The 12,499-nt window shown below is 30.6% G+C and overlaps 1 protein-coding gene across 1 annotated transcript; it reads left to right on the top strand.

Annotated features, from left to right (window-relative positions):
- The first annotated feature begins 826 nt into the window (after nucleotides 1–826).
- LOC115973062 (lysosomal Pro-X carboxypeptidase-like) lies at nucleotides 827–8,523 on the top strand. The gene is made up of 10 exons (XM_031093302.1): nucleotides 827–1,394; nucleotides 1,724–1,913; nucleotides 2,183–2,316; nucleotides 2,672–2,784; nucleotides 2,887–3,010; nucleotides 3,407–3,562; nucleotides 7,226–7,381; nucleotides 7,460–7,539; nucleotides 7,657–7,706; nucleotides 8,183–8,523. Exons 1-10 carry the CDS (start codon nucleotides 1,014–1,016, stop codon nucleotides 8,317–8,319), a joined length of 1,521 nt encoding a protein of 506 aa, XP_030949162.1. The 5' UTR covers nucleotides 827–1,013; the 3' UTR covers nucleotides 8,320–8,523.
- The last annotated feature ends 3,976 nt before the right edge of the window (nucleotides 8,524–12,499 follow it).

The raw sequence follows: 12,499 nt of genomic DNA, 5'->3' as shown, positions 1-12,499 counted from the left end.
TCTAGGTTTTCTTTTATGAAGAAACAAAACAATACTAATGAATTACAATATTCTTAATTTATAGAGAAATGATATGCTCACAGTATTTTCATAACAAATTAATACTAAATGGCAGGTTGTTAAGGAAAAAAAATATTTTCTATGGTGAGTTCAAATTAAATTAGTAACAACATATCATCTAAAATTTGTTGTAAAAGTGTTAGGAAAATATTGTGAAGAAACAATATTCTTAATGAAGAAACAAAACAATACTAATGAATTACAATATTCTTAATTTATAGAGAAATGATATGCTCACAGTATTTTCATAACAAATTAATACTAAATGGCAGGTTGTTAAGGAAAAAAAATATTTTCTATGGTGAGTTCAAATTAAATTAGTAACAACATATCATCTAAAATTTGTTGTAAAAGTGTTAGGAAAATATTGTGAATATAGCAATTCTTTACTTTTAAACCACTGCGTCGGTTTGGTATCTCAATACTAGATTCTCCTTATTTTGGAAGAATAAAACAACACCACTAAACTATACAATTCAATTAGCTTACTCATCATTAAGTTGATTTCTATCTCAAGATGGAAGTATATTAGTTTTGTCAATCACCAAAGTTTTATTTTATAGTGGAGATGAGAGTTACGTACTTTGATTTCTCAGTGATGACACGACGCCAATATGTCATCGATGTGTGATTTTCAAATTTACATAGGGATTCCTATGCTTGTGAAACAAAAAAAAAAAAAGCGTAGGGGTCCGTCCATGAGATACTTTTCTCAAAAGAGATCTGGGACCAACGTCTATTATCGTTTGATTCGTTTCCAAGAGACACTTCCAGATAAAAATAGTCAATAGTTCTATCATACAAGTTGTCTATAATTCGGCCGCCTACCCTTACCTTCTTGCCTTATTACTCTATACAAAGGCGTGTACTTCTCACTCTTCCTAGCTAATCTCCTCTCTCAAGTCTCGATTTAGGACCATCCATCCGTCACTCTTTTCCTACACAACATAGAAATGGCAACTGGGTTTGTGTTTCTATGGTTTTCCTTCTTCACTTTGTTGTCATTTACAGCTTCAATAGCCAAAATCACACCTAGCTTCCCTTCTTCAATCGTTCGGCCTGAGCAGCTCTCAGCTGCACTTTCTACCAAAAATCAGCTTTACAAAACCAAGTATTTCACCCAAATCCTTGACCACTTCAATTTCAATCCCAAGAGCTACCAAACCTTTCAGCAAAGGTATCTCATCAATGACACGTTCTGGGGTGGTGCTCATAGCAATGCTCCAATCTTTGTCTACACGGGAAATGAAGGAGATGTTGAATGGTTTGCTCAGAACACAGGCTTTATGTTTGAAAAAGCACCCCATTTCAAAGCCCTTCTTGTTTTCATCGAGGTAACTTTGATTCATATTAGAGAATAGAGATATGTTAATTATATACTAAGTCTTGAATTTTTATTCGAAATTCCCTTGTATTATTGATATTCAACAAGTCAATTACAGAACTTACCGAGCTTTTGATTTTGATTTTGAATATAATAGAATAGAGGAAAAAGAATACAATACTAACTAATCTTGTTTCTAACTAATTTTGTTTGGTAGAAGAATTTGGAAAATGTTGTTTATAGTTTTTTGAAATATGTGTGGATGAAAAAGTGTGTGAAAATGTGTAATATTCTTTAAAAGATGAATAATGTGAGTTTGAGATGGTATAAAAATTGCAGCATAGGTTCTATGGTAAATCCATTCCATTTGGGGGTCATAAAGATGTGGCTTACAGCAATACAAGTACACTTGGATATCTGAGCTCAACACAGGCGTTGGCAGATTATGCCACTGTTATCACTGATCTGAAGAAAAATTTATCGGCAACCGACTGTCCTGTTGTTGTTTTTGGAGGCTCATATGGTGGAAGTAAGTAACAATCTCATCATCAAGTCCTTTTGCTTTGTTTTTTGTTCTCTTCTTTTTCTTTTCCGTGGTAGAACTTTTGTCCCAATACAATTAAGTAAAAATCTCATCATCAAGTCCTTTTGCTCTGTTTTTTGCTCTCTTCTTTTTCTTTTCCTTGGTAGAACTTTTGTCCCAATACAATTGTTTATGCAAAAAAAAAAAAAAAAAAAAAAAAATATATTATTGGAACATAGTGGGGGATATTAAAATTGAGTTCATTGGCTTTTCAGTGCTAGCAGCATGGTTTAGATTGAAGTACCCGCATATAACTATTGGAGCCTTGGCATCTTCTTCACCCATCCTCAGTTTTGAGAATATTACATCCCCAAATAGCTTCAACAACATTGTCACCAAGGACTTCAGGGTCTCTCTTTCCCACTCTCTTTTATATTTACATTTTTGACCCAGCTAAAAGACATTAAAGATGAGATTCTAGATAAGGTTCTAGGCCAAGTAATTACCTTTTGTATACATATTGTATAACAAGACAACAATAATAATGTAAACATTCCGGAATTATATAAACCACCTCACATCTACTATTTGTGTATGTAAGGACAATAAACTCTTTTTTTTTTGGCTAGAAGTACAATTAACTTATTACTAATGAATAATGATAATTACAAATACTTTTTTTTTTTGAAGCCATGATAATGACAAATATGATGTAAAATAATTTGAAGAGTAAATTATCTTTTTGGTTGTATGTGAAAATTTAGAGTGAAAGCGAGAATTGTTACAAAGTGCTCAAAGGTTCATGGGATCAAATTGAAAATAAAGCAAATCAACCCGGTGGTCTCGAGGCCCTTCGTAAATCATTCAAAATATGCAAGTAAGACTCATTACTGTTACAATTCTAGCTTACTTTGAAAGATATTATCTTCATAGAAATTGACTTTTAATTAAATTTTTTTTTTTTAATATCTTCTTATAGGAACTATATTAGTGCAAGTTCTTTAGAAGGTTGGCTTACTACCGCATACTATTACACGGCCATGACAGATTATCCCACTGCTTCAAATTTCATAAGTCCTTTACCAGCTTATCCAGTGAAACAGGTATATATGTACTCTTAAAAAGTAACACATAGCTCAATTTCTTTTCTTTTCTATTTAAATTAACATATGCCCTTAAAATATTTATTTAAAAAATATTTTTAGAAATTTTTTATGACAAAAAAAAAAGATTTATTTTGAAAATTTTTTTATATTTCAATGAAAGCAGTATTAAAATTTTCTTAAAATAATCTATTAACAAAAGCTTTACTGTCACTCATTGACTGGACCTAAAAATAGATAGATATATATATATATATATATATATATATATTTTCATGTTAATATCTTCAGTTTTATATAATTTAAGGGGTATAATAGACATTGACACACTTTTCACCTTGTTCCTGTTATTTTTGGCTGAGTACTTTTTGACTTATTCTTGTGTGAGTGGCTCAGATGTGTAAGGCAATCGATAATCCAACGACTGGAAATGATACTTTCGCGAAGTTATACGGTGCAGCTAACATATACTATAACCATAGTGGAACTGCCACGTGCTTTGATCTAGCCGATGATTCTGATCCTCATGACCTCGGAGGATGGCAATGGCAGGTATGTGATTCTACACCTGATTATACCCTTAAATCTGTGCTACAGCCAAGACTTTTATTTTTTATTTTTTATTTTTTATAAATTTTTTATTTGCCTATGAGAATATGACAAATCACCCACACAAAAATTAAAGAAAAATAAATAAAAATCTTTCCGTTCATTGTGGTAAAAATAAGTATTGGTATAATTTTAATGATTGATAGTTGAACTGAAAAAAAAAAAAAAAAAAAAAAAAACATGAATTGAATGGTTTTCACTTTTCATTTTTGTCAAAGTTTTAAAAATGTATTTGAATACCGCTTATTTTATTAAAATTAAAAAATTATTGCTAAAAATATTATAGATAAAAATAAAAATTAGTTAAAATAGTATAATAAAGTTCATAAATAGTACTAAAAAGTACAATAAATCTCATAAATAATAAAAATAAACTAAATAATAAAATAATTTTAATTTTTCATCCAAACCCAAACAGTTTCTTTGACCAATTGAAATGGTAGTTTTTTACAAAACTCCGCCTCACAACAGTTTCTTTGACCATACATGCTATATTTTTATGTATTTCTTTACATATTTTAAGATTACAGATATCATTTAATAAGTAAATGTTTATTAAAATATCAGTGTTAGAAGTGGATTACAGATTACTTTTCATACAGATTACTATTCATTTCTGTAGCTCAAAGCCCAAAAACTCTCATATGACCAGATATTGTTTATATCTTTGAAATCCACGTCTCATTCATGAGATGTCACATGTTATAGAATCCAGTTTATTTTTGCAGTTAAAAAGCTTTGAAAGTATAGCTAATTGGAAAAAAAAAAAAAAAAAAAAAATTCTATCTACACAATATTATCGCAATAATTTCACGTCACATTTTAAGTGGTAGATTGTTATTGGTTGTTATAGATGGGTAAAAAAAAAAATTTCAATTATATATTTAAATTAGAATTAATAACAATTTACTACCTATAATCTGTTGTGAAAAAATTGTTGTGGATGTAGTACTTTTCTAATTGAAATATGAAATATATTTTCCTTGTCATATTTGATTTGTGCCATATCTCAATAAAGTAAACATTACTAATAGAAAATAAAATTACCAAAATAATAATCTGTCATGTATAATGCTATAGAATCAAATTCAAGTTTCAAACACTCGCATCTCACATGCAAAATCTGTCATTTAAGGGGAATAAAATCCTTGAGCAAAATGGTACTCATTAAATTGTGATAATGTCATAAACTCATAATGTTAGAATGAACACGATTTTTTTTGGTAAATTACATATTGTGTGTTGATTTGGTCATTCACTATTCAAATGTGTCAATTTAGTCCATAACTTTTTGGTATTGTGTCAAAATGGTTTCTACCATTAAGTATTTGTTTGGATACACATCCACGTCCCAGCGTTTGGCGTTTTGGCTTTTTTTTTTTTTTTTGAGAAGTCAATTTTCATGTGATTATGCACTGTTTAGTGGGTCTCGTATACTATTTACGGGACCTACAAACCTTTTTTTCAAACAAAACTTCCATTAAAAATGGGTCTCATGACACTATTCACACATTTAAAAATTATTTTGCTATAGTGTTTTCAGTTTTCAGCAAAATAAGCGATATTCAAACAGTCATAGATGAAAAATATCAATGTGACTAATGGCCCAAATAAAATATATATATATATATATATATATTTTTTTTTTTTTGTGGCTAAATAGACCAATACCTGTACTGCAACATCAGCTGTTTCATTTTCAAGAACATTTTTTTCTTTCAAATCAGATTGTGATTTGTGATCACAATGACAATATTCCCTTGCAGACTGGTAAATATTTTCCTCTTTTCAAAAAGTTGTCTTCCTAAATTTTTAATTAAATTTTTTTTTTTGTTTAAATCTAGAGGTATGAGTATAACTTATGAGTCGTATGACTTACTATAATAAGAATGGATATTTGAATTTTCTCACTCTTAAATAAGTACTATTACGATGCAATCTATGATGAATCCGACCACGTCCACTGAAAAAGGAAGATCTTCAATCCACAACCCGCTAAAGAGGAAACACTTTCGTAAGTGAATCTAAAAAATCTTTACTAATAAAGAGAGCATGTGAATTGTGAGAGTATCCAAGAAAAGCATGTGCCTCACATGCAAAAGTTGAACTTTACCATTATTTATACCTGGTCATTACCATTATCTCTTTGGACCCTATAGACTACAGCTAGAGTAATATTACTTTTTCCACTAGTTTTTTTTTTCAATTATTATTATTACCTTTTAATTCAGTAATTACAACAAGTGAAAGAAAAGAATTTGGACCTTAATTGTTTATATGAAAACCCCGAAAAGTACCCGTTGAACTACAAGTCTTTTTTCACTAATTTTATAATAAGCTCTCGCAATGCTGGGCAGGCAGTGTCGGCAATTGGCATCCAACGCAAAGTAGTGTATATGAATTGGGGGAGGGAACATTGTTTGACCATTTTTCTTGGGATGTTCAAACTTAAAGTTGGCGTTTAAAATTGTTTATATTATCATAGTTTTGCAAAATCCTGCCCCTTTCACCAACAGAGCTCATTTACAATTCTCAAAACAAAAAAAAACAAAAAAAAGAGCTTACTTACCATTTGAAAGTTGAAACCCCATGACTCGGTAATCGGAAGTACTGTAGAAATCTTCTCCTTGTTATCTCATCAAATTTGGGTTCCATTCAAATTTTATATAGCAGTTTACAATAAAATCCATGGCATCATAAAAATCAGGGTAAGAGGATAGGTTTTAATTATTTTTTAATATATATATATATATATATAACCAAAGTTAAGAGAAAATCCAATTAAATTCTAAATTGGAATCTAATCTTATGCCACGTATCTCATTTACCTTTTAAATTTGTGTGTCAAGTAAATTATTAGGTGCAAAAATCAAAAAGTCTAAATTCAATTATATTCTAAATTAAATTTTAATTGGAGTTTAATTTTGCGCCATGTGTCTCATCTAATTTTTTAATTTTTGTGACAAGTGAATTATTGAGTACAAAAACTGAAGAGTTTAGATCAATTAGATTATAAATCATATATATATATATATATATATATAGTGAGAAACCATTACATATTTTAGAAATTCATGACTTAAAAAATGTGTAAATTGTAATTCTTATGCCAAGTTTAATTTGAACTCATATATATGTGTAATTGTAATTATTTTTAAATATACTCCTGCATAATTGGGATCAAACTAGGTCTAGGCTCAAGTACACTAACTTGTCATTACTAGCCCGCTCTCTCACAATGAGCTAAATCCTAAGAGTTTTCTTCTTTTTAATCTCTCTCTCTCTCTCTCTCTCTCTCTCTCTCTCTCTATATATATATATATATATATATATTTTTTTTTTACTTAGTTATTAAGCTTTTGGAGGGGATTAACAAAGTTGTTAATTCCATTTCAGTAGTCGTTATGATTTCTTTATTAGAACAAAATATTATGACACCAATCAACTATGACGTTTTAATTTGATATTACAATAGATAGATCAGTCTAATTCCTCTGTTGTATCTTTTTTCAATTTTTTCTGATTAAGGATAAGTTTTTACTCGTAAAAAATCAAAATGTGTCGTAATAACAAAATAAGTCAATCTAATTATGAGATTTTGTGCAGGCATGTACGGAGATGATAATGCCAATGGGTGGAAACAATAAAGAGAGCATATTACCAGAGTCTTATTGGAACTACGATAACCGAGTCACTTCTTGCAAATTGACCTACGACGCTGTGCCAAGACCGAATTGGATTACTACTGAGTTTGGTGGCCATGTGGGTATATCATTTCACATGTTGTCACATCATTGATCATTTTTCATGCTTGAAACATTTTATGTCTATTTTAACCAGGATATCAAGAGGGTTTTGAAAAGGTTTGGGAGCAACATTATCTTCTTTAATGGCTTAAGGGACCCTTGGAGTGGAGGAGGGTATGATCTCTCTCAATTCTTTCACTCTCTTTCTTCATTCTGATTTGGTTGAGCTAAATTGATAAAGTTCAAAAAATATGTTTATATAATTGAAAAATCTCTTCGCGGTTTTGGTAGGGTGCTGGAGAATATATCCGAGAGCATAGTTGCTATCGTTGCAAAAGAAGGTTTGTAACCCTTTGTATTAATAAAAAAAAAAAAAACATAAATATATAAAAGTATATGTTATTGTTATTGTATCATATATGTACAATTGCGAACCTGCATGTTGAGATAGAATAAAATAACTCTTTACTTTTTGCTTCTTTCAAAAACAAAATTGTTATAATTTGCTCTTAATTTTAAAGAGAAATGCCTTTTAAACGTATTTGTTACACACATTGTATACACACATTTTTGAACCAAAATTATAACTTGAAATCATGATTTCCAAATTATGAATCACGACTTACGATTTCTTTACAAAAGTAATGCGTGTGTAACAGTGTAAGTTATGTGTAACAGGCGTGTGCTAAAAAAATATTACCTATTTTCAAAAGAGATTGTTTTCACCGTGATGGCTTTTCACCATGATGGTAAAAGATCTTCTGCTCTGTTTGATGTGCTTTTCACCTGATGGCTTGTTATTGGATTTTACTAACAGGGGCTCACCACGTGGACCTAAGGTTCTCTACTAAAGAAGACCCAGAATGGCTTAAAGATGTGAGAAAACAAGAAGTCAATATCATTGCAAAATGGATCGCACAGTATTACCAAGACTTGGCCCATCTCTCGTCCTAGAGTTCAAGATCAGATTCTTTTTCGAATAATTGAAGGCCTTAGCTTAAGAAGCTAATGTCTAAGCTTTTTTATTTTTCTTGAATGAAAGGGAAAATTGTTTCTATTACATGATTCCCATACATGGTTAGGCTAGCCATACCCCACTGTGTTACTTTAATTAATAAATACTTATATTAAATAATAATGAAGGATCTTATTGAACAATTTCCATGGTGTTATCTACACTTATTTTCAGAGTAGCAACTCTGAACCCCATTTATATAGGTTTAGAAATCCTTTCTCGTCCACCCTAAATGACGGCAAACACATTAACACAGTATTACTACTTAACAGTAAACACAAAACCCTAGTTCATAGGATCATCAACTCAACACCAATCCTTCAATAGTCAACAAGGAGAATCAAAGCACAATTCCCTCTTATGAAGCAAGAAGGAAATTTGTCACACCTCCAACCTAACAAATAAGCTAGGCATGTGACAACGACTGCACACTTATAAAATTATCACTTTGCAAGCGTGCAATGCCTTCTTATAGAGTGGTACTATCCTCAAAGAATATTGCATTAAATAAAATTCAAAACTAACCTCAATAACTCAATTGCCAAAAATCTCCAAAGTCTTGATGAAAACAAAAATCCAAACCTCAAGGGCAAAAATTGCTATAAAAAAAAAAAAAAAACTAGAAGTTCAATCTTATTTCAAAATTCTTAAGTACCTCTCATGCGCATGACCTTTGCAAAAAAAAAAAAAAAACTTGTTATATCTCATAATCCGAAACTAAAAGTGAAAAATGGGGTGAGATCAGTGTGTTTTTCTAATAATTGAAGGTCAATACCAACCTAACTAATGTATAGGCCTTTTTATTTTACTTTTCTTGGATAAATAGGAAAATATTATTAGGTTCTAAAGATTTAGGAGTAAATGTTTAGATTTTAATTTTATGTATGGTGGCAAACTAAGTACAAAAACATGTCTAGTTTAAAATATTTAAGTCTTAGAACAGTGTTAGATATTGCTCAAGTTGATTCAAGTTAAGATTCAAAAACAGTCAAACTGCAGAAAGAAGAATTTAGAAACTGCAAGCCTTGACTGATCAAGAGACAGGTTCGACCAATTGAGATGAGTTTTCGGTAGATTTTAAATAGGTTTGAAAGCTCACAAAACGTTTAGACTTAGAAATCCTTTCTCAACCACCCAAATAATGTCAAACACTGTATTACTACTAGACACAAAACCCTAGTTCATAGGATCATCAAATCAACACCAATCTTTCAACGGTCAACAAGGAAATCAAAGCACAATTCCCTCCTAGGAAGCAAGAAGGAAATTTGTCACACCCCCAACCCAACAAATAAGCTAGGCACGTGACAACAACTGTACACTTATAAAATTATCACATTGTAAGCGTGCAAGGCCTTCTTATAGAGTAGTAACTATTCTCAAAGAATATTACATGAGTGTTTGGATCCACGTTTTGAGTTGCGTTTCACGTTTGCGTTTTCCCTTTTTTTTTTTATTCACGCACAACAGCTTTTAGGAGATAATACACTGTTCATGCACTATTTGTGCACTGTTCATCAGAAAAAAAAAATATTAAAAATGAGTCCCATGCCATTATTCACACATTTAAAAATTATTTGTTACAATATTTTCAATTTTCAGTTTTCAGTTTCAGCAAAAATAAGTTGTATCCAAACGGACCCTAAATCAAATAAAATCCAAAACTATCCTCAATAACTCAATTGCCAAAAATCTCCAAAGTCTTAATGAAAACAAAAATCCAAACCTCAAGTGCATAAAAATACTAACCAAAAAAAAAAAAAAATTCTAAATACTACAAATCCAATCTTATTCCGAAATTCCTATGTACCTCTCATGCGCATGAATAATCTGAAATTGAAAGGGAAAAATGGGGGTGAGCTTGACCCATTTCTTGCACTAGAGGTTGAGATCAGTGTGTTTTCCTAATAATTGAAGGCCAATTGGCTTGCGAGCCTAATTAATGTATAGGTCTAGATGTTTCAATATTAGTACCAAAAAAAGTTAATCAAAATGCAGTGTATCATTCTCAAGCCAGTGATGCAATTTTCAGTCTGGTAGTTGGTACATTTCCTTTTGTTGGGGATTTTTCCAGTTTTATCTCGGATTCGTTTTGAGTAACATGAGGGTGGGCTTTTATATGGATTGGACCTTATCTAGTATCCATGCTACTAAGTACTAGTAATTTATAAATCCTTAAGAGGCCCAACCCATCCAATGATATGTGTAGGTCTTTAGTCTCCAGAGATGGTACCTTTGCCCAAATTCTGTGCCAAAATAAATGAATATTAACACCTCAATTAAAACCCACCATCTTACCTTCCACCTCATATTTAGAATTAAGGGCGGGGTGTTAATATAATTACACCCAAATAAGAAAGTCACACTTGTCACCCCTTTCTACCTATTTTTCTTTAACCAAAAAAAGAAAAGAAAAGAATTACACATATCATATGAATCACCTTATTTGAAATATAACAGAGAGGAACACATTCTAAGAACTAAAAAGGAAAGGACAAAGAATAGGGTTTTAACTAAAACGTGAGTAAAAGACTTTTTTTTTTTTTTTCCCACAAAAAAAAAAAAAAAAAAAAAAAAAAAAATCCTGTGGTCAACAAATGTTATCCTTTTCAAGAAGCTAGACCTAGACTCTTAAAATTCTTCTCTTTATAGTTTTATTTACATGTTCTTATCAATATACCTCCTAAATTCTTGCTGATCTACATATTAAACATTACCTTTTGGGGAGGGCACCTGAGGTATCTGCCTAAGAAATTAAGTTATTCTCAACATATCAGCATTGATTTTGTTCTAGTTTGAAAAAATTGAAAAGTCAATTAGTGGCATATTGGAGCTTACTTTGAAATTTCCAAAAAAGGGCCACTTTGCATTGATTAATCATACATTCTTACTAAACATTTGAAATCTCTTCAGCTACCCAAGGAGGACTAGGGAAATAGGGGGAGGAAAAATTCAAAACAATTATTCAATGCAAAATTTTTCTCAAAAAAAAAAAAAAAAATTCAATGCAAAATGTTTGAGAAAATAGCAGGTTTGTCTGATTCATAATTAGATTGGGACCAAACTAAGAGACACATCATCATCATTTTTACTTTGCTTTTCTCTCTTCAAAGTTAGGCCAATATTAAGACAGGTTGGTTTAGTTATTCAAAATGTCGGCGAAGATGGTTTTGTTTTATCTCTGAAGTCACTTTGAAAGTGCTATTTCGTGGAAAAAAATCACAGTTAAATTGTGACCAAGAAACATCACCTCCTATCTTTAACAAAATGTGGACATTTCTCTCTATCTTAAATTCTCAATCCGTACAACTCCTAGCTGATTTTTTGCATTTGGCATGATTTTTTCATGTAGATTGATGATAACATTATTGTGTCTCCAGGTTTCTACCAATAATTTGGTCACATTTGTTGGACTCGGCTAATTTTAGTTGGGTTGTCTAATCCTTTCCCCACCACTTTTATGATCAGCTAACAGGGTTGAAGTCCCAGCAAAGATATTACTTGTATAGGGGAGTGGGAACTTATCTGAGAAAATATTTCGTAAAAAGCTGCTTCTTTTTTTCAAACGTGTTTTTTTTTTTTTTTTTAAAATGTTTGTTATGATGAAAACTTTTTTGTGGTTTAAAAAAAAAAAAAGTTAAATAGTGCGAAAGAATGTTTTTAGCTTTGTAAGAGTGGAAAATATATTTTAGAATGTCACATATTTAACAATTCGTCATAACTAAATAAATAAAAGATAATGATGAACTCTATATTGGTGATGACTTTAACAACATCAATGCCTCTAGTGTGAGAATAGTACCTCACAAAACTAATGATTCAAGTGTGTATGGAAGATTTTATGTTTATGAATGTTTTTTTTTAATGATTTGTAAAAATATAGTTTTATCCACAAAAAAAAAAAAAAGAAAGAGGTTTTAAAAAAATTGTACATAATAGGGTTATTTAAGTTAAAACAAACAGAATTGTGATTGGTTTTAGATTACTATCATGCAAATTGTCCTAAAAAAATGTAATAGGGTTATATTTATCAATGGACACATTAATTAGTTTGGTATTGTTCTAAAATGAAATTAGGTAGTCTGTTAGTTTGGTATTTTCACCTCTCCTATATAAGCT

The sequence above is a fragment of the Quercus lobata genome, unplaced genomic scaffold, assembly GCF_001633185.2.
Source record: "Quercus lobata isolate SW786 unplaced genomic scaffold, ValleyOak3.0 Primary Assembly Scq3eQI_1999, whole genome shotgun sequence".
Classification (NCBI taxonomy): Eukaryota; Viridiplantae; Streptophyta; class Magnoliopsida; order Fagales; family Fagaceae; genus Quercus; species Quercus lobata.
The sequence above is the reverse complement of the archived record's forward strand: the minus strand, read 5'-3'. Positions and strand labels throughout refer to the sequence as shown.